Genomic DNA, 21873 nt, shown 5'->3' on the forward strand with positions numbered 1-21873 from the left:
TGCTAAACTTCATTACAAGACAGACTTCAGTGTCACCTACCTTTTGCATGACCTTTGCCATTTTTGAATTAGTTCAGTTTTTCTTTATAAATGAATAAGGGAAAGAAACAACTATTGAAAATTCTGCTTAGAGAGAATGCCTATTTGCTTGGACAATTTAAAACAGAGATTAGTTTTTACAACCTCACATTAGACATAGCAATCCTACACACAATGTTCCGAACTCTTAAAAGATTTGCTATTTGCTTCCAACACAAAGGCTTGATTTTCACCCAGAATCAGGCTGAGAAAAGCAATAAAATCCTCTCACCTCTATGGGAAATAGCAACTGGCTGGTTGGTGGAAAAGGGAATACGAGGCACCCAGAAGTTGTTAGGGGAAGACTAACATAACAGCTGCCGGTACTCAGTCAAGTCATAGTAAGAAATGTTGAGTGTCTCAGAATGCAAAAATGGGGAACGTTCCTCTAGTATCTCAAGGTGAATCTAACTCAACTGTAATTTCAGTTCTCTTCCTTATAGTTACACTGAAAACTTAAACTATATACTTCCTTGCAATTATGACAATGCTGCTCCTTTGGTAAGGTAATGTTGTCCTTGTTCTTTTCTCCCAGAGATGTTGTTAAGGCAGAGGTTCCAATATGTCTGGAATATATACTTGAAAAAGCTTTTAAGTGTTTTTTTTAAAAAGCTTATACAATGAAACGGCCAGTTCTCCCAGTTCAGGGTTTTTTTTCGTTTGATTTGGTTTGGTTTTAGCAAGCGATCTGTTTGAAGTTGCTGGTCAAGTTTTCGCTGGAAACCCAAGGAAACAGCTCCATGCTGACCACACCCCGCCCCCCCACCTCCCTCTCTCTCCTGTAAAAACTTGTGTTTGATTTCACCTTTTGTTTTGCCAAGGGGATGTTTTAGGGATGTTGCAAGTGCTTGGAACAGCATCTTAAGTTGAGATAGAGTTGATTGAGTTTTCAGATAGGTTAAATTATTCTAATCGTGGGTCTCTTTTGTTCATGTTTCATTCAGTAGTCTATAAATAAATAGTTTTGTTTAAAACTGAGTAGTTGGGCCAGCTGCATCACTCCTGGAATATCCACTTACACCTGCTTAAAGCAACTAGAAAAGTTAACGTCTGGGTGACCTTCCTGAAATGTTTTGAGGTCTGGCCTGGCCCATAACACAATACAACAAGTCCCATCTATCTAGAAGTCTATTGTGTGCTTTTTCATGCATCATAACCTTGTTTTGATAGATGACAAATGTTGTTTATACAGCAGCTTGCAATCCAAGCCACATTAATTCATGCACATTAATTCTATCAAAATATTACATTACGAGGATGATAAACTTTAAATTACCTTAATTCTCCTGGGGATTTCCCCTCAAGACTAACAAGACCAACTGGCAAGCATGAACAATGACATATTGCAACATTGTGAAATCTATTTAAAGGCTCCAAATGAATGATATCCTCACAGGATTAACAATTGCTCCCCAACTGTAAGAACAGTTATATGCATAGTTCAACTTTGAAATGAAGAAGTTGCTACTTCTCAATCACTGACTTCCTATTCTTCCACATGCTGGTTTCGTTGAGTTCCTCGCAGGTAGCAAACTTTCGAAATTACTGAACTGTCTAGAACTTTCCATTTTATGTTGTACTATCAATATTGGAAGTATCTGCAATTGTGCTGGAATATAAATGAATTTTTAAATAGAAAACATAACTACTCTAAACAACTTCTCTGGACTTGGAATATTAAACTTTATATTTGAATATGCCAAATAATGTGCTAAACCTCTATAATTTTGAATAAATGTTTTGAAAAAATTCATTACATTTGATTATATATTGAACTAGGTGTCAATCTTTATTTCCCCTCTCTCTACTTGATGTGCTGTCTATGGAAGTTCTTTGGTACGACTGGCTGCTTACCCTCTTTGATGACATCATGGTTGCTTAACATTTGAAGGTCCTTTGAATTAGTGTCTAATTCAAACTAACATTAGGAAAAAGAAAATCAATGCAATAACAATTCCTGGACCTCTGTATGCAGCTTTCTTCGCGGTTATCAGTGAGCACCATTGTTTTACGAGCAACTGTGAAAATTGACTTTCTTTTCTTCCATCGACACTTTAGAATCAAATAAACTAAGTACAGAATTTTGGGCAAAGTAACCACATATCCAGAAATCTATGTAAAGATTTTCTCATGTTCTAAGTAACCTCTTATGATAAGAGCTGAGAACACCAACCAATTAAAAGATATAAGAATACCTTAACATTTTGGTGCTTACTCTCCTGAGAGCAAATTCCATAGACAACTATAAATGAAAAATTTATTTTGCAAAAGCAGTAGTTTCTGGATAAAAACCCAAAGAGCTGCAGATGCTTGAAATCAGAAGCAAAAAAAAATTACTGGGAAAACTCAGTGGGTCTGGCAGTACCTGAGAAAGCAGAGTTAATGCTCTTCTGTTCTGAACAATGGTCACTGGACCCAAAACATTAACTCTATTTTCTTTCCAGACATGCTGCCAGATCTGTTGAGTTTTCACAGCATCATCTCTTTTTGTTTTTGATGCAGTACAGTCGGCCTGCTATAACATGTGTTTCGTAAACACCAATTCACTATAACACAACTGACGAATTGAGGACACTGTTTCTAAAGCGTAAAGTTTTAAAGCATTTATTGGTTATAATGTGATTCTGGCCCCATTAGTTTAAATGGTGCTGTGATTAAATTATTTTCTTATAGCACAGGATTGCACAAGAATGGACCTACTATGTTACAGCAGAACTGACTGTACCTTATGGTTTCCTCTCATTACTATTTTATCATGTTTCTAATTTACTTTAGCAGGACCAGAATAGACATGATTCATACCACCACATTCTTCCTCAGCAAAACTTCGCATTTTATAACAATGATGATACATATTTAGATCCCCTGTTAATCAGGTGTCTAACATTTTGTAGGCAATTCTCTTTTTGTACTCACATTGCCCTCCTGCTACCCATTTGATTCCGATCCACCAGAGGGTAAACATTGTGAAGTGATGATATACGTGCAGAAAGCTGACCTGGTTAAATTTCTTCCTCAATATAAAAAATACAGTGTCCAAGTATTCAATCCCTTTTGAAACATAATACCACCACAAGGCTGACGCTATCTGTGATAACAAAAAAAATGCATAAGACAAGAATTACTTCATTGGTTATATAAAAGATTAACTTTCAAAACACGCACATTTCATGACTGATATTTTTGCAATGTACAGAGGAACCTCAATTATCCGAATATCAATTATTCAAATTTCGGGTAATCCGAAGAAGATCTCAAGATCTCGCCAAAACGTTACATAAAAGAGGTACATGTATTCGATTTTCCTATACTGAAGAGCACGTGAAAACGCTGGCAAAAACAAAGAAACACAAGCACCTCAAGCATCAGCGACTGGATATTGTTTTGGTAAGGATTAGTTACACAGATCTTTGCAAAGCTAAATGTTTTACATTATTCCCATCACTTTACTGGGCCATTTATGAAAAAAATGGCTTAGAAAGTTAACACATGCACAAGGCGGCGCTTCTGTCTTTCTATCGTGACACTGAGCTCCTGGAAACTGACAAATGTTCTTGCGATCATAGAAGCTGTTCAGGACCTTGATTAATGCTGAGATTTCATATCCAGTATTTATGTGACAGTAAAGGTTTAATTTAATCGGTAATTTGCAGAATGCAAAGAGTAGTTTGTTTTAATAGCAGACTCATTAAAATTATAGATTTAGACAAATTCTCTGGTAGAGCACAGCATTAGATCAGTATGGCTTCCCTTGTTTAAGGTAAAATTATCCGAATAATCAATTATCTGAACGAAATAGTGTCCGCCCATCTCATTCAGATAATTGAGGTTCCTCTGTAAAACAAAAATTACAAATGCTGAGAATCTGAAGAAAATGCTAGCAATACTCAAAACTAGTTGAAGTACTTGTCTCCTTCAGATCAATGAGTGAGACTCCATAAAAGCTGCTACCATTTGAAATGATATGAAACTCTTCTATTATTGGAAATACCAGTTCACTAACATTCTTCACTGTTCTTACCTGGTCTGTAACCCTAGTTTCACACAAAATGCTTCACATCCTTTAAGATGTTCCAGCAAGAAATCCAATAAACACGTTCGAAGGGAACTAATGACGGGGAATAAATGCTGTTTTTTTCCAGCAGCACCCATATGCCAATAATTATATATTTAAGAATGATGCATCGTTCCATTACTACAAATTGTTGCATATAAACATTTTTAAAACAAAAATAATGGAAAGGAGGAAAGAACAGAAAGATGGAAAGACAACATAAACAAGAGAGAAAATGGCATTAACTTTTGGTGTCAGAGTCACAAATCTGAAAGTTCTGCTCCCAAATCTAGTCCCCATTATCTTCACAGTTTGGTGAGGGGAGAACAGAGATGGCTTGCTACTGGGGCTATACAAAATATGACTGGTAGAAGGGTCAAACTTACCGGAGTGTCTTGGAGACACAGCACCCTTTCGGTAACTATTCATAGACGTCAAGTGCCATTTGTGAAAAATCAAGATCCCTCTGTGATTGGTAGCAGTAGATACAGAAGTATTCAAAAAGTGGATACACATTAAAATGGCCAAGCCAATTGGAATCACTCGAAAGAGGTGTACAGCTATTCAAGTTTCCTGCCTTTTTAAATACTTGAAAATGAACTGAAAGTAAATTTACAGAAATTCAGTGTTTGGTATTTACCTCTGTGGTGGCACGGTGGCCCAGTGGTTAGCACTGCTGCCTCACAACACCAGGGTCCCAAGTTTGATTCCAGGGGAATCGAGCAACTGTCTGCGATAAGTTTGCATATTCTCCCAGTGTCTGCATGGGTTTTCTATGGGTGCTCCGGTTTCCTCCCACAGTCCAAAAATGTGCAGGTTAGGTGAATTGGCCATGTTAAATTGCCCATAGTGTTAGGTGCATTTGTCGAGGGAAATAGGTCTGGGTGGGTTGCTCTTTGGAGGGTCGGTGTGGACTTGTTGGGCCGAAGAGCCTGTTTCCACACTGTAGGGATTCTAATTCTAAAATAAGCCTGAAGGTTATCTGCTGCATTACGAGATCACAATCAATCAATCATCAGTAAGATGCCTGTCAGTTCAGTTTGATTGACAGCTCCAAGTGTCTATAAAGTCTCTGAAGTGGGACTATGACATTCTCATTAGAGATTATAAGAAAATAAATGAGTCTTTATCAATACGGTTTAACAAAATGAAAATCAAGCATCGAACACTCAAGAATTTTATTTACTCAGCACGGGCTCTGAGTTCTGCCCATGGGGAAACTGACAATTACCATGTAGGTTGTATGGGCAAAGAATGGTGAATGGAGCGGGGGGGGACGTGCTGTCACCAAGTTGGAGTCTTTTATAGCTCCTGCACCAAGAAATGAATTGGGGGGATGAAGTGGCATGGGAAGAGTTTTAGGGGGTGGGGAGGGAAAGGTATGAGAAGATGAGAGTAGAGGGCTGTATTTTATTTTATCCCCCAAAACTTCAACAAGAGCCAAATCACCAAGGCTAACCTTCTTTCCAGACTAACTCTGTACCCAATAGCCCAAATATCTGCTGGAGCAGCATTCAAGGAACGAAATTCAAACTTTTCCCGAAGTCAGGCTTGTACAGCCCATCATGGGAGTGAAACTTCAGGCCAAATTTAAGCTATGCTATGTAATACATCTTTCCTATAAGCAAAAATTATTTCCAGTTAAGCACTGTAAACTGACCTATCTTGACACATTTCCATCAATATAATTTGAACACTGTGCATTGAGATAAAAGAAGTGATACATCATTTGATGCATAACAGTGCAGGAAAGCAAAATTACATGGGTTAAGTGCCTGACATCATGGATATCAAAAGTATCTGAAAAGACTGTGTATTTTGCCCTTATGAATACACCTTAATCCTTGCGGGATATGCCAGGATGCAAAAGTACACGAGCATTTATCTTCAATGCCAGCTAGAAAACAAGAAGGTTCATGTCCATCACTTACCTATTACATGTTAGTTCCCATGAATTGCATAAATAATGAAAGTACCTACCCGTACTTCATTGACATCATCTGTGTAGTTGACAGTCTGGCAAATATAACTGTATCCTGCTGCTCTTGCAGCAAAGAAGAGCTGTAAGGAACAATAAGTCAACAATGTCAAGAGTGATGAATAACAAGGATAGACTGCTAAATATTTTACATCTGTGCCTGAAAATGTACAAAAATGCCCATTTTAAGGAAGAGAAAAAAGGTCTTGATTAAAAATGCATTTAAGGTATTGGTTAGTGTTTCTGTTATAAGGCTGATTATCAGCTTTTCACATGTAATTAATCAGCAATTAATAGAGGTATTTTAAGATCACCAAATTTTGCTATCAGCAATCATTTTACATTTTCTACACTGCAGCATTGATTATAGTTCAAAAGTATTCACTGTCTGATTAAGCATTTTAGAAGGTCCCAGAATTATGAAAATAAATTAAATGAAATTTCCTTATTTCTATAATTTACAGACAAATTTATACATTTTCTCATTCATTCCCAAACATACAGAATCATTACTTGGTGATTTCTGTAGTCCGAAGCCTATTTCATGTCAGTGATCATTTGTTTGCCCATATTGGCATCCCAGGTTTTGAATTTGAGGCCAATGTAGTACCTTTTGGCTAAGTGGTTTGACAACAGTCTGGTCAGTATATGGAGTCCTCTTTATAATACCCACAATTACACAGTTGGAGAAATGAAAGAAGGGAACGGACTTGAATGAAATGGCAATGAGGTAAATTATTGACCAGACAACACAACTGCTGCTAAATTCAGCCTCAGGTGTCAGGAAGAATGGTGCGATTTAAAACAAGAAAATTGTGTGATTATTTATTTTCTTTTCTCTTTTTCATTTATGAACCAAGTAAAGGAGACAGGGTAGCTAAGTCACCTACTTGTCAATTTATGCTGTAGTGCTCACCTACTTTTCAGGAGCTTACAATGAATTTATCCTTCCAATCTCTTCAACTTTCACTTAGCATCTCTGCATGATAGTGTGGCCAAGACCGATGATTTCTACTTTTAGATCTGAATGGAATATTCTCTAAATTCAACAGATTGAACCAGCTCCTTGTCTTTTACAGTAAAAAACTAAAAGGTGACCTAGTAGAGATGTTTAAAATTATGAAGAGGTTCAATGTAAAAGTCAATGTAACAAATGTTACCATGGTGGCAAAGTGCAAAATATTGGGCCATAATTATCAGAAACACCAACTAAAGAACTTAGGAGAAAATCCTTTACCCAGAGGATGGTTAGCTAGGAGTAATTTAGGCTAATAGTGTAGATGCAATTAAGGGGAATCTAGAAAAACATGACAGAGGAAATACAAGAAGGATATGTTTACAGCATGGGAAGCTGATTGAAGAAGGTAGTGTGATGCATAAACACCAACAACTAACATTGGTCAGAATGTTTTGTTATGGTTTGGTAAATGTTACATAATGTTTTCTTTAAAATCTCAACACACACAAATAAAAATAGCATACCTCCCAGGACCCAGTCGAAAGAGCCGAATGAAGCAGAATATTTAGGTATGATAAGACTAACCTCTTTAAAGATGTAGAAATTTAGTATCACCATTCCAAAGTTGTAGAAAATAAGCAGTGAGCGTAGTTGAAAAGGCTCCCTGTTATTCATCCATTTTGGACCCAGCCAGACAAAGAGAAGGTAAAGACTGCTCACTGCCAATGTCGGCAGGGGTGACTGCATAAAAGTCCAGTTTTCCACTCGCTTGTCTGTTAAAATAATGGACAAGTTATAAATGTGCTTTTATGATTTAAAAAGATAGCTGCATGAATAAACAATTTTTAATTCAAGCTGCTATAATAGTACTACATTATATTGCTATTATATTTAATTCCTTGAACAGGTGCATGCATGTCAATGTTAAATAGATTGTATATCCCAGCAAACAGGCTGAAATGGAAGTACTGAGTCTTCTTTGGTAGAAGGGCCTCCAAAGCAAACTCCTGAAGAAGAATTCAGCATGACCAAAGCATCTTCTGGGCCGCATGTAGTCAGAATAATATTTAGTTCATCTGACATTTATGCCATCTCAGAACTGCTATATTGCTAAATTATTGTTTCCAAACTGTTGAAATGACTGTCATTCCCCACATATCCACACTTGGCGCTTGATCATTGTTTTCAAAAAGTCTAACTGATAATATTCAATCTTCAAATACCCATTGTGACAGGACTGTGCATTTTAGGTGATAAATGGGGCAAGAGATCTCACTTGGGCTTGAAATAGCTTTTCATTTGTCTGAGGAGAATACTGATTTGGCTGCAGCACAGAATTTTCTGTTACATATTCTTACCAATTGTGCAGAAGTCGCATTATGAAAGCATGACTGAATCTTATCAACAGGAAGTAGGAATGCCAAAGAGGAAACTGAAGATTTCTAATATTTTATATTAATCACAAACTAGTATCTACATAAACGGTAAATGCAAAGCTATCCATGAACAAATGTCAAGATATCAAATTAAACCAACAAAGTTGTCATGTTTTTGTCCATTTCATTTTTACATTTACACATGTATGCACCACTCTCTCAAAAACTAGCTCAGCCAACTCTGGTCCAGTTCTTTTCATAGTCAGTCCTCCAGCTCTCACTCCCCAACTAATGCTCATAGTCCCCCATGCCCTCTCATCTAGCATCCTCTAACTGCAAAACTGCATAATAATATGGACAATTCATTTAAATTAAAACCATTCTACGTTCCTGTTGAAAAAGGCTTACCTTCATATATTATAATAAACTGTCAACGCAAAGAGCCAGAGAAAGTCCAATTGAAAAAACCTTTTATCCAGTTAACACCATGTAATCTTGTCCTTACAATGAAGTCCATTCCACCTTCTTACCTGGATGCAGGACAGCCAAAGTAACCTTAACATTCACCAATGCTAAAATATCAAATGAAGGAAAACATAACTACAGTTCCCCACTTCCATCTCTGGAAGATATAAGTCACAACAACCAATTGACAATTCTGTTCCTCAATTATATCGTTCTTCTGCCCATAGTGTTACCATTTAAAACTAGATAGTTAAGGACAGCAAAATCTAGCCTGATCCAGACAGTAAGAGTAGTATAATTGTCAATCTGTGATATTTATTTTTCAAAGAAAAGCACCATATATTTCCAAAAACACAAGTCAGTATTTGCTAGCTTTACAGATAATGGCTTGATGTGCAAAAGTAAGGAAGAAAAAACCTTTACAAGTCATTTTTAGGCATTGTCTACAATTGTACACAGCACACCAGTGACTTGTGATGGTAGACATAGGATTTAGAACAGGGTTTTCCAAAGTGGAGTCACAACTCTAGAGGTAACAATGGTCAATCTTCCTTCATCTCCTCTTGTAGGTCTTCTCTGCCTTCTTCATGCAACAAAACATCACAACAATTTCAAGCCACAAAAAGGAGTTACAACAGGACAATAGTTTGGGAAACACGGATTTAGAAAGTGGATAACTATGTATTTTCTTCATCTGCACCTTCTCTGGTCATTTTGGGCATCTTGCTCTCAGACTCACATTTTACTCAATTTGTTTCACCTTACAATTATGGCATTCACTTTGAAAAGCTTTCTCAAAGTGTGCTTTTCAGCTCCGTTTTTAGCCACTTCCTCCAAACTCCCTACTATGCATGCTTCTGAGTCCCACTTATGAAGGTTGAAATAGAAGGTTCTAAGAGGACTTGACAAGGTAGATAATGGAAAGGCTGTTTCCTTGCATAGGTGACTCGAGGACCAAAGGACATAATCTCACAATAAGGGGTCGCCCTTTTAGAGCACAGATGATCTTCTCAGAGAAAGTCAACCTGTGACATGCTTTACCACAGAGGGCTTTAGAGGCTGGATTGTTCAGCATCATCAAAGCCGACAGATATTTAATCAGGAAGGGAATCAAGGGGTATGGGGAAAAGGCAGGAAAGTGGAGTGGAGGATTAGAAGATCAGCCTTGATCTAATTGAATGGCAGAGCAGAATCTATAGGCTGAATGGCCTACTTCAACCTCTAAATCTTATGGTCTTAATTACTGCTGGTTTCAAACCTTGGAATTGCATGGCTTTGGTCTTTTCAATTTCATCCATTTATCAAAAAAAAAGTACTGGTTCCTACCAAAATCTTAACACCTTCCTATAACCTTAATGAGTCAGAATAACACTCAAATGCAAGAGATCATTCTAGAAAATAAGTCAGCAGACTCACAACTAATTTTAAACATCCACTCCAGCTACCAGTGTGTGGAAGTGTTCAGCAGGACAGAAATGTTTTCCAAAGGGTGACAGGAACGTTTTGTTCACACTCTTCAGCACTTCCCACCAGCAAGGTTAAATATTTAGACAAATGTGGACATAATGGAAACAAAAACCAGAGCCCAATATTTCTAAATATTTAGCAATTGAGGCATTTTTCAAATTGTCTCACTTCAGAAACTTGAACTATTAAAAAAAACACATCCATTAGGCAAATCATTCATATATAACCTTTGCAGAGAGTGTGTCACTGGAAAAGTACAGCAGATCAGGCAGCATCCAAGAAGTAGGAGAAAGACGTTTTGTGCATAAGCCCTTCATCAGGAACCACACTTTTCCAGTATCACACTCTCAACTCTGATCTCCAGCATCTGCAGTCCTCACTTTCTATTATATATAACCTTTGGTTTGGGTTATAGTTCTGCAAGAGCCACTCAGCACCTGACTTCATTACAGCCTTGGTTCAAACATGGATAAAACAGTTGAATTTCAGAAGTGAGGGGATAGTGACAGCCCTTTACATCAAGGCCATATTTGACAGAGTGTGGCATCAAAGAGCCCCATCAAACCTGGAATCAATGGTATTGGGGGCAAATGCTCCACTGGTTAGAATCATACCTGGCACAAAGGAAGATGGTTGTGGTTGTTTAAGGTCAGTCACCTCAGCTCCAGGAGTTCCTCAGGGTACTGGTAGATGGTAAATATTCAGCATGGAGTCCAGTTACAAGTGGAGTTCCGCAGGGATCAATTCTGGGTCCTCTGCTGTTTGTAATTTTTATTAATGACTTAGAGGAGGGAGTCGAAGGGTGGGTCAGTAAATTTGCAGATGATACAAAGATAGGTGGAGTTGTGGACAGTGAGGAGGGCTGTTGTCGGCTGCAGAGGGACTTAGATAGGATGCAGAGCTGGGCTGAGGAGTGGCAGATGGAGTTCAACCCTGCCAAGTGTGAGGTTGTCCATTTTGGAAGAACAAATCAGAATGCGGAATACAGGGTTAATGGTAGGGTTCTTGGTCAGGTGGAGGAACAGAGGGATCTTGGGGTCTATGTACATAGATCTTTGAAGGTTGCCACTCAGGTGGATAGAGTTTGTAAGAAGGCCTATGGAGTATTATCGTTCATTAGCAGAGGGATTGAATTCAAGAGTCGTGAGGTGATGTTGCAGCTGTACAGGACTTTGGTTAGGCCACATTTGGAGTACTGTGTGCAGTTCTGGTCGCCTCACTTTAGGAAAGATGTGGAAGCTTTGGAGAGGGTGCAGAGAAGATTTACCAGGATGTTGCCTGGAATGGAGAGTAGGTCGTACGAGGATAGGTTGAGAGTTCTCGGCCTTTTCTCGTTGGAACGGCGAAGGATGAGGGGTGACTTGATCGAGGTTTATAAGATGATCAGAGGAATAGATAGAGTAGACAGTCAGAAACTTTTTCCCCGGGTACAACAGAGTGTTACAAGGGGACATAAATTTAAGGTGAAGGGTGGAAGGTATAGGGGAGATGTCAGGGGTGGGTTCTTTACCCAGAGAGTGGTGGGGGCATGGAATGCGCTGCCCGAGGGAGTGGTAGAGTCAGATTCATTGGCGACCTTTAAGCGGCATTTGGATAGGTACATGGATGGGTGCTTAATCTAGGATAGAAGTTCGGCACAACATCGTGGGCCGAAGGGCCTGTTCTGTGCTGTATTGTTCTATGTTCTATGTTCTATGTTCTACCACTATCAACATCCTTGGGGTTACCATTGACCTGAAACTCAATTGGACTCACCAAATAAACACAGTAGCTACTAGAAAAAGTCAAAGGCTAGAAATAGTGCCCACCATATACATGGAAAGAGAGTGATGGAATATTCCCCTCTTGCCTGGATGCGTGCGACTCCAAAAACACTCAAGAAACTTGATACCATCCAGAACAAAGCAGTCAGCTTGATTGGCATCACATCCACAAGCACCCATTTCCTGCATCACTGACACTCAGGAGCAGGAGCATGTACTCTCTACAAGGTACATTGCAGAATTTCACCGAAAGGTCCTTTGACAGCATCTTCTGAACCCATAATAACTGGCATCTAGAAGGACATGAGCAGCAGATACATGGGAACACTACTGCCTGCAATATCTCTCCAAGCCACTCAACATCCTGACTTGGAAATATATCACCTTTCCTTCACTGTTGCTGGGTCAAAATCCTGGAATTCCCTCCCTAAGGGTCAACCTATACCTCATGGGCAGCAGTCGTTCAAGGTGGCAGCTTAGCACCACTGTCTGAAAGGCAATTAGGAACAAACAATAAATGCTGACCATCCCACAAAAGAATTTAAAAAAAATCTGCAGTGGATCTTAATTAGCATTATGAATTAACAATCAGAAGTAGACTTGTTGGAGGTTAAGATTAAGCTGTTTCACAGTAAATAAATTGATGTGGTATTTAAATTAATGTACTCAGATCTTGCTAATGTGTCATTTTGGATGACGCGACAACAAATGACTACATGATTAACGTAATTTAGTTGCCAGACTTAGTGCTGAATGAAACTATAACACTAATTCATTTAGGATAATATCAGTTAGCTTTCATAAATTTAATCCAAGCCAAGAGCTACAGAGTACACCATTTATTTTTCCTCCTGCAGCAATGACAATTATAGGCAACGTATGGAAATTTGCAGCATTGTCAATTGGTTGCGTGTAACTTTGAAATTTGCTTTCCACAATTAAACAGTAATTTGCACTGGCATATCTTAAGGAAAAGATATTATTTCATTGGATCCAGTTCAGAGAATGTTCAATAGGCTGATCCCAGTATCAGCAAAGGTTAAACAAGTTGGGACTCTACTCATTGGAGTTTAGAAGAACGAGAGATGATCGAATTGAAATATATAGGATTCTTAAGGAGCTTCACAGGTTAAATGCTGAGAGATTTGAATGTCGTAAGATATGCTATGCAATTTACACGAAACAGAGATAGAAATGTTCTTGATTAATAAGGGGATGAAGGAAATCGGGGGAAGGCAGGATAATAGGCTTGAAAAACACATCAGCGATGATCAAATGGCAGAGCAGACTCAAATGTCCGAATGGCATAATTCTGCTCTAATAGGAGCAGAATCAAACAACTCAACACTAAGCCACAAAATAAGATATCGTGAAAAAAAAAAGACCAAATACTGGCTAAAATTTTTTTAAACACTTCTTTTCAAAGGATGAGAGGTACAGAGGCAAGGGGGTTAAGACAGGCAGTTAGAGTTTGGGGATAGGCACCTGAAAGTAATACCATAAATGATGATGCAATTAGACAGGAAATACACAACAGGTTAAAAAAGTGAAGAAATATTAGAGCTCTGCAAGGCACTTTTAGGTTGGAACAGGCTATAGAAGAAGGGAGCGATAAAGCTAAGGAATGATTTGAAAACAAGAATGGGAATTTTAAAATTGATGGGTTTCCACACTGGGAGCTAATGTTGGTCAGTCAGCACAGAGATGTGTGCAAACTGGGCTTGGTAGGAGTTAGGATGTGGGTTGAATTCTAGATGACTTCAAGGTTATGGACAATTGCAATCAAGATATGTTATGGAGCTGGAATTAGATACTTTTGGTGATAGCATCAATATATGGTTGGAAGCTTATCTCAGACTGAAATACAAAACCAAGAACATATGATTCATCCTCAGACAAAGATGGTGGAAAGGGAACTAAGATTGAGGCATGGGCCAAAGTCAATGACTTCAGTCTTGGTAAAATTTAGCTTGAGGAAATTCCTGCTCATCAGTACTGGATGTTAATGAGGTAGAAGAACAATTCAGAAAGTTTATGGAGGAGCTGAAAAGGTAAAATAGAGCACCATCAGAATATGTTCAGCATGCCCTCAGATAATGCCAGTAACAACTTTTGGTGAAGCACCTTTCACTTTTAAAATCATTCCATCCTATTTCCCCTTATTTTTCTTTTTGTGGGATGTGCGCACAAACATAATAAGCACGTTCTCCTTAACTGATTGTAAAGCACATCAGCACATCCTGCAGATACATCTTAAAAATATGATAAACATTAAGATTTCTACATCAGATGACATTAAAGTGTGAGGAATGAATTACAGACCATAAGATATAGGAGCATAATTTGGCCATTCGGCCCATTGAGTCTGTTCTGCCATTCAATCATGGCTGATATGTTTCTCAACTCCAGTCTCCTGCCTTCTCCCTATAACCCTTGATCCCCTTACCTATCAGAACCTATTTATCTGTCTCAAATACACTCGATGCTTGGCCTTGGTAATAAGTTCCACAGATTATCAATCCTCTAGGTGGAGAAATTCCTCTACATCTCAGTTCTAAAGGGTTGCCCCTTCACTCTGAGACTGTGCCCTCAGATCCTAGTTTCTCCTACTGGAGACATATTCTCCATGTCCACCGCATCCAGGTCTCTCAGTGTTCTGTAAGTTTCAATGAGATCCCTCCTCATCTTTCTTAATTCCATCAAGAACAGATCCAGAGTCCTCAACTGCTCCTCACATGACAAGCTCAAGACAAGACAATGCAAGACAAAAAGACACATGTTTTACTGAATTTCATTTTGACCAATCATTTTCTCCCTGGGCCTCTAACAATGAATTCTAAGATTCAAGGTTATCAGAATAATGTGATGCAACATTAATGAATAGGTATTGCATGAACTGATGAGACACATACATGTAACTGACAGAGAAATTGAATGCTATGATTGAGGTCAGGTGGGAATTTGGGGAGTAAGGTTGGCAAATGGGATAGAAGGGGAACAGAAGTTGAATGGTTTGTAATTCATGAACATTTGAGAGTGAAAACTAGCTCTCAGGAGTGACTAATAGCAACAAAAAAATAGGTACTGTCATAAAATTTACAGCTGGAACTGTAAGCATTTTGATAGCAGGGATGATGGGCTAAAAAACATACAATGAATAGTGTGTGAAATCTTGGTGGTATCTTGAAAGGTGAAGCATGCTGAAGCCTAATGGCATATAGATAGGATTTAATTCTGATAGTGTTGGGCTCAAAATCTAACACTATTTTACAATGGCCTAGACCACAAGCCCTATCATCAAAATGAGTCTATTCTCAAATGCAACAAATCCTGAACAATATCCAGGCTTGGTCTAAAAAGAGACAAATAACCTTCATGCCACACAAGTGCCAGATAACGACCATCTCTAACAAGACAGAACCTAACAAATGCCTCTTGATATTCAATGATATTATCATTGCTGAATCCCTCACTATCAACTCATCTACTTGAGAGTCACCAGTGACTAGGAACTGAACTGGATGGAAAAGCTAGTATAAATACAATGTTTACGAAAGCACGTCAGAGAATGGAAAACTTGCAGTGAGTAACCTTCCGATTCTCCAAAGCATGTCCTTCATTTACAAGGCACAAGTCAGGAACTTGATGGAATGCTCTCCACTTTCCTGGATGAGTGCAGCTCCAACAACACTCAAGAAGCTTGACACCATCTAGGTCAAAGCAACCTGCTTGATTGGCATCACATCTATAAATATTCACTCCCTCCACCATTGACACAGTAGTAGTTGTGTGTACCATCTACAAGATGAGTGCAGTGTAGAAATTTATGAAGGGTCATTAGCAACTTCCAAATGCATGACCATTATCATCTAGAAGCTCAAGGATAGTAAAAGACCAGCATCTGCAAGTTGCCCTACAAGCCATTGGTCATCCTGATTTAGAATTAGATTTGTCCCTGGGTTAAAGTCCTGGGATTTCCTCCTTAACAACACTGTGGACTTATCCATACCAAATAGTCTGCAGCAGTTCAAGAAAGCAGCTCATTACCACCATCACCTTCTCATGGGCAGTTAGGGATGGGCAATAAATAATTCAGGCCCAGCCAGCAACAACCTCATCCACCAAAAGAATAAAAACACTGCATTTTGTTGCATCAAGCCACATAAAAAGGACAGCAAATGATTTAACCTTCCCTGGAACTGAACTCTTCCTAATAAAATGCAGGCTTTCAAATATTAGCTTAGTTTGCTTCAGTCAGTGTTGCTGGTTCACAAGAATTTTGTACTGATAGGCTGTAGATCCAAAAAGTGCAAAACCAACATTTGTGTCAAAGTCCATGTTCAAGTCAAGATGAAGGAAGTAGGACTGCATTGAAGGAAAAAAAAGATGAAAATGGTGTAAAGGAGAAAGTATGGAAACGTGCAGAAGATAGGATCATTAACCTGTAAAAAAGGGAAGGCCTCAAGAGAAATTGAGAAAAGTGCAAAAAACCCATTGTCAACTGATTAGGCAAATAAACAATTAAAAGCGATCAAACATCAGCCAATCAATTCATTTGAAATGTCTTCTAAACTTTTCAGGAGATATTTTGTTTTTCAGCTACTCATGAGAACATAAATACATTTTAATCAAAATAATTCTTGACAAACAGCATCAAGTTCATCAGCTCCTGCTGCAATGCCTTCAGGCAGAGGTAACTGGTCTTCAGTGGCAATAACAATTCTCATTTTCTGCTATGACTCAAGTCATCAAGGAACATTCCTTCATCCTTCTATAGCTATGCTGATAATTAGGAACAGGCTGAATTTGACTTCCTTCTTGTTGATATGATTATGTATCATGATGAAGTCTGACCCAGAAGCAGTACATCAAGGAAAATGTGTAATTTCTTTCAAAGGTTTGTGAACCTGTCCCTTTTTTTAAAAAAAATATCTGCAAGGATTGTTTTGAGTTTGCATCAGTGTGAAAGGGAATTTTTTTTGGACAAAACATAGGTCTATGTGGTCTGGAAGCAATATCAACAGAAGGACACTGAGGAAGAAGTTGTGTGACTGGTAGATAAAAGAGAGCTACAGACACAAAGGAGAGATACAAGCAGAAGAGCTGGATGGAGGATGAAGATTCAAATGCAGACAAAGATAAAGGAGACACAGACAGAGACAGAAAGAGAAACACACTGAATTCTTGTGACGAGATGAAGTAAATCACTCTAGAAGTCAGTTTTTCAGTTAGGCAGAAAAGCTGACAGGAGTTCTTTGAGGTATTTTTTAAGAATTCATTCAGAGGATGTGGGTATCATTTCCCATGCCTAATTGCCCAGAGAACAGTTAAGTCAACCACACTGGAGTCACATGTAGGTCAGACCAGGTAAGGATAGAAATTTCCTTCCCTAAAGGACTTAAGTGAACCAGATATGTTTTTACAATGACCAACATGATTTACATTATTGCCATTAGACCAGCTTCTTCAGATCCCAGATTTTTAAATGAATTTAAATCTGCAATGGTTGGAACATTGGTCTGCGGATCTGGTTTGCAAATCCGATGACATTACCACTACTCCACCGTCTCCATAACTTATGAAGAAGTCGTACCCAGACTCAAAATCTTAACCCTGTTTCTCTCTCTCTCCAAATACAGTCAGTCCTGCTGAGTTTCTATAGTATTGTCTGTGTTTGTTTCAGATTTCCAGCATTCACAGTATTTTTCTTATATTTTGGTCCATGATTGGCTTCAGTGTCATTTCACTGTTAGCTCTACCTGATTCCCTAAACAATACTGAATTTCGCTCTCCTTACACAAATCCTCCCACTGTTCGAAGAATGTCACAAACAATCCGGAGTCCTTAACTTAGAACTTCCTATCACTAAGCCTCCTTTCGTGGCTTACTTCTAACACCAGATGTAAGGATATCATTTCCATGTCTTCAAGATCAAATTCATACCTTCACTTGCCTAAAACACCTCTGTACCTATCTCTCTGAACTGATCCCATATCATTTTGAAAATTTTCTGTTCAGCCATCATCTGTGATCTCCACCAGTCATTTTCAGTCAACTATTTCTCTTCAGGCTCTACTTTTGTATCTTTTTACGGATGCTATCATTACCCCTCTTTAAAGGCCCTACTGGGTTTCTCCATTAACTGTAGGCAGTGACCATTTCCATTTTTACAAATCCTTTATCATTGTGAAACCCCAAAAATTTCAATAACTTGAGAAGTTAAAGTTGGAGGGTACCAATTACTTACGATGTGAATTTGTCCAATTTAGTTTCGATCCCACTGACAGCATTAAGGCTACTCAAAATTTCTAAAGGCATTCAATATGGCTATGATCCCGGTGTTCTATTCCAAGCAAATTTCCTTGATCTCCCTGCAGTATTCAACATATTGCTACTCCTGTTCTATTTCTTGTGGTCTTTCCTGAATTATTCTTTTATCCTTAATGTATTTGTAAAATAATTTACAATTTTCCTTTATTTTACATGCTATGATCCTTTCATATCGCCTTTTTAATCTTCTAGTTTCAAGTTCCTGTTGCATATTCTGTACTCCTCTAGGGCTTTAACAGTTTTGAGTCCTCAGTATTTGACAAAAGACTCCATTTTTTCTCTATATCCAATGGTGCATATTCTTCAATATCCAGGGTTTATTTGAAATTGTTGATCCCATCCTTCCCCCTTACTACAACATGTTGACCCTGTACTCTTCCTATTCTCTTCCGGAGTGCACCACACTGCTCGGACATAGACTAATCCAAAACAAAATCAACTCCCAGTTGACTCTGTTCAAATCATAGCCGACCTTATTAAAATCGGCCTTCCCCCAATTCTGGGGGAAACTCACCTTGTCCTTTTACTTAATAATTTTGAATCAAACTGAATTATGACTTCCCTCTGCAAAATGCTACGCCACTGATACTTCAACCACTTGCCCAGCTTCATAACCCAAAATCAAGTCTAGGACCAGTAGGTTAAATGAATGGGCAAAAACTTGGCTGATGGAATATAATTTGGGAAAATGTGAGGTGATGCATCTTGGCAAGAAGAATAGAGAAGATAAATCAATTTAAAGAAAGCTGCAACATTTGGATTTTGTGAATCACAAAAAGCGAGCATACAAGTAAAAGAAAATGGAATGTTGGTGTTTATTTCAAACGGAGTGGAGCATTAAAATAGGGAAGTCAGACCACAGCAATAGGTCGCTGAACAGTTTTGATCCCTTTATCTAAGAAGAGATGTACTGATATTGGAGACAGTTCAGAGAAGGTTCACTTGGTTGACCACAGAAGGGATTTCTTTATGAGGAAGATGGGCCTATACTCACTGGAGTTTAGAAGAATTGCAGGTGACCTCCATTGAAACATAAAAGTTGTTTGGGGGCTTGGCAGGGTGGATGAGAGGTTGTTTCCCAGTGTAGAAGAGTCCAGAACTGGAAAGTATAATCTAAGAGTAAGAGATTGCCCATTTAAGACAGAAATAAGGATGAATTGCTTCTTTCAGAAGGTATTGAATATGTGGAATGCTTTACAATACAGGACAGTAGAAGGTAGGTCATCAAGTATATTCAAGGCTGAGAAAGACAGATTTTTGATCTTTTGTGAAGATCTGGAGCTCAGATTGTGCATGAAGTTGATGGTTGGCTCGCCGAGCTGGTTGATTTTCTTGCAAAGGTTTTGCCTCCCTCCTGGATGACACCTTCAGTACTATGTAGCCTCCTAATGAAGCGCAGTTGTTGTGATCTGCTTCGAATCTATATGGCTCTGTCTGTTGTGGTGGGTGGTTCTACTTCCAGTTTTGTACTGTAGCGATCTGTAGATGGGGTCTATTTCAATGTGTTTGTTTATGGAAACAGTGGATGAATACCAGACCTCCAGGAATTCCCAAGCTCGTCTTAGTTTAGCCTGTCACAGTATTGTAATGCTGTCCCAGTTGAATTGGTGTCCTTCATTGTCGGTGTGGATTGAGAGAAGAGAGGATTGGTCCTGTCGTTTTGTTGCAAGATGATGCTTGCGTATTCTGTAAACGAGATTCCTGCCCATGTAATGTTTCTCACAGTTGCTTCATGGAATCACATTAATCCTGCATTTTGTGGGTATGGAGTCTTTTAGTCAGTAATGGAATGAGGGGTTATGGGGAAAAGGCAGAAAAGTGAAGTTAAGGATTATCAGATCAGCCATGATCTCATTGAATGGTGGAGCAGACTTGATGGGCCAAATGGCTTACGTCTGCTCCTACAACTTATTTTCTTTGTCATTTCAAGACTTAGTTACTCGAGTGTTCTTCTTACCAGCCTCTTGCAGTTTCCTTTCAGAAACTGCAAATCCTCCAAAACTTATGCAATCTATCATATTCAGTGTAATTATAAATCATCGGTGCCATCATCAACCATTATCCATCTCTTAACAACTCAGAACTTATAATTTAGACCTTCTGTGAATCTACACAATTGGTTTACAGTCAACTCCAAACCACATTTTGAATCCTTGCTCCAATTATTTCCACTTTGCCTTTCTAGGTCTACCCAACTTAAATCTTTGACCTACTTTCAGTCACCATTCTTAACATTCTCATATCACTGCCATTTCTTGTTTAGACCTCATAATGCTTTAATAGATTAAAATTGCTGTCCTTTTCATTTGTATCATCTCACATACATATGACACTTCATCAGGATTATGATCTGTATCCAGAATCAGATGTTGGTTTGAAATAATTGTTTGGAAGAAGACAAATTTACAAGAAAGGCTCTTTTCTACCCAAGCTGAGGCTTAACATAGAAAAGTACATACAAGTAGTTCTGGGATAACATGTGTTTCGACAGTGTGATTTGGCTATAATGTCGCTGAAGAATTAGGAAATAATATTTTGGAAAATGCTTACCTCCATTAGTAATACTGCGACTCCAGCAGGAATTGGTACACATGCTGTGTTCTGCGCATGCGCAGACTTGCACACTGAAATCTCTGCTATTCTACACATGCATTGGTGCTGTTACAGTTTTGCGCATGTATCATTCAATGTACTGTTCTGCGTGTGTGCAATGTCAGTACCGAAGTCTGTGTTGCTCTGTGTCATGTGCACTTGTTTTCATACTGTTCTGTGAGGTACTGTACAGAAAGCAGCTTTCTGACATTTTTAAAAATGTCTTGTGTTAAATTTACTTTTGTCAATAAATATTTTTCCAACCTTCATTCAGGTTGTGCTATACTTTGCATTAGATTTTTGGGTGATTTTTGAGCAATCATGAGTGATACTTTTTTGCTGGTCTGCCCCAACCCCATTTTTCCCATAAGCTCCGTTATTTCTATTAAGCGATTTTCTATTAAATGAGGTTTCATTGGAATCCGACTTCGGCATTATAGGAGAATTACCTGTACAGAGTAATGTGAACACACTGTAGATGAAGTGGTGTACAGAATACAGAAAGTACAGTAATACAGTATTCTAAACATAATATTGACAAGTACCTGCAATGATAAGGCTCCAACGATAGAATTCCAGAGAATCATTAATGAGGTGGACGACTGCATCCATGATTTCACCCAAAAGCAATTATCTTTATAAACCTATGAAAAAATATCAAAATAAATCTTGGCATGTTTCATAAATTATCCCAATCACATGGTATTTTTATACCTTACTTCACCTTGTCGACAATAAGATATTCATAACATATAACATCCAATAAAATTCATGTTATCTACTTCAGGTACTTTGAAGTATCAACTTCAAAA

The 21873-nt window shown here is 38.4% G+C and overlaps 1 protein-coding gene across 3 annotated transcripts in view; it reads right to left on the minus strand.

The window, feature by feature from the left end:
• elovl4a (ELOVL fatty acid elongase 4a) overlaps nucleotides 1–21873 on the minus strand; it is a 50380-nt gene that overhangs the window by 16689 nt on the left and 11818 nt on the right. For all 3 annotated transcript variants that reach the window (XM_072553410.1, XM_072553409.1, XM_072553411.1), the window contains exons 2-5: nucleotides 21607–21705; nucleotides 7654–7841; nucleotides 6113–6193; nucleotides 2995–3166 (exon numbers count right to left, since the gene is read on the minus strand). In XM_072553410.1, the coding sequence (XP_072409511.1) occupies nucleotides 2995–3166; nucleotides 6113–6193; nucleotides 7654–7841; nucleotides 21607–21673 (508 nt within the window). In that variant the 5' untranslated portion in view covers nucleotides 21674–21705. The remainder of the gene's footprint in view (nucleotides 1–2994; nucleotides 3167–6112; nucleotides 6194–7653; nucleotides 7842–21606; nucleotides 21706–21873) is intronic.

Source organism: Chiloscyllium punctatum, chromosome 3 (genome assembly GCF_047496795.1).
Source record: "Chiloscyllium punctatum isolate Juve2018m chromosome 3, sChiPun1.3, whole genome shotgun sequence".
In the NCBI taxonomy this organism is placed as follows: domain Eukaryota; kingdom Metazoa; phylum Chordata; class Chondrichthyes; order Orectolobiformes; family Hemiscylliidae; genus Chiloscyllium; species Chiloscyllium punctatum.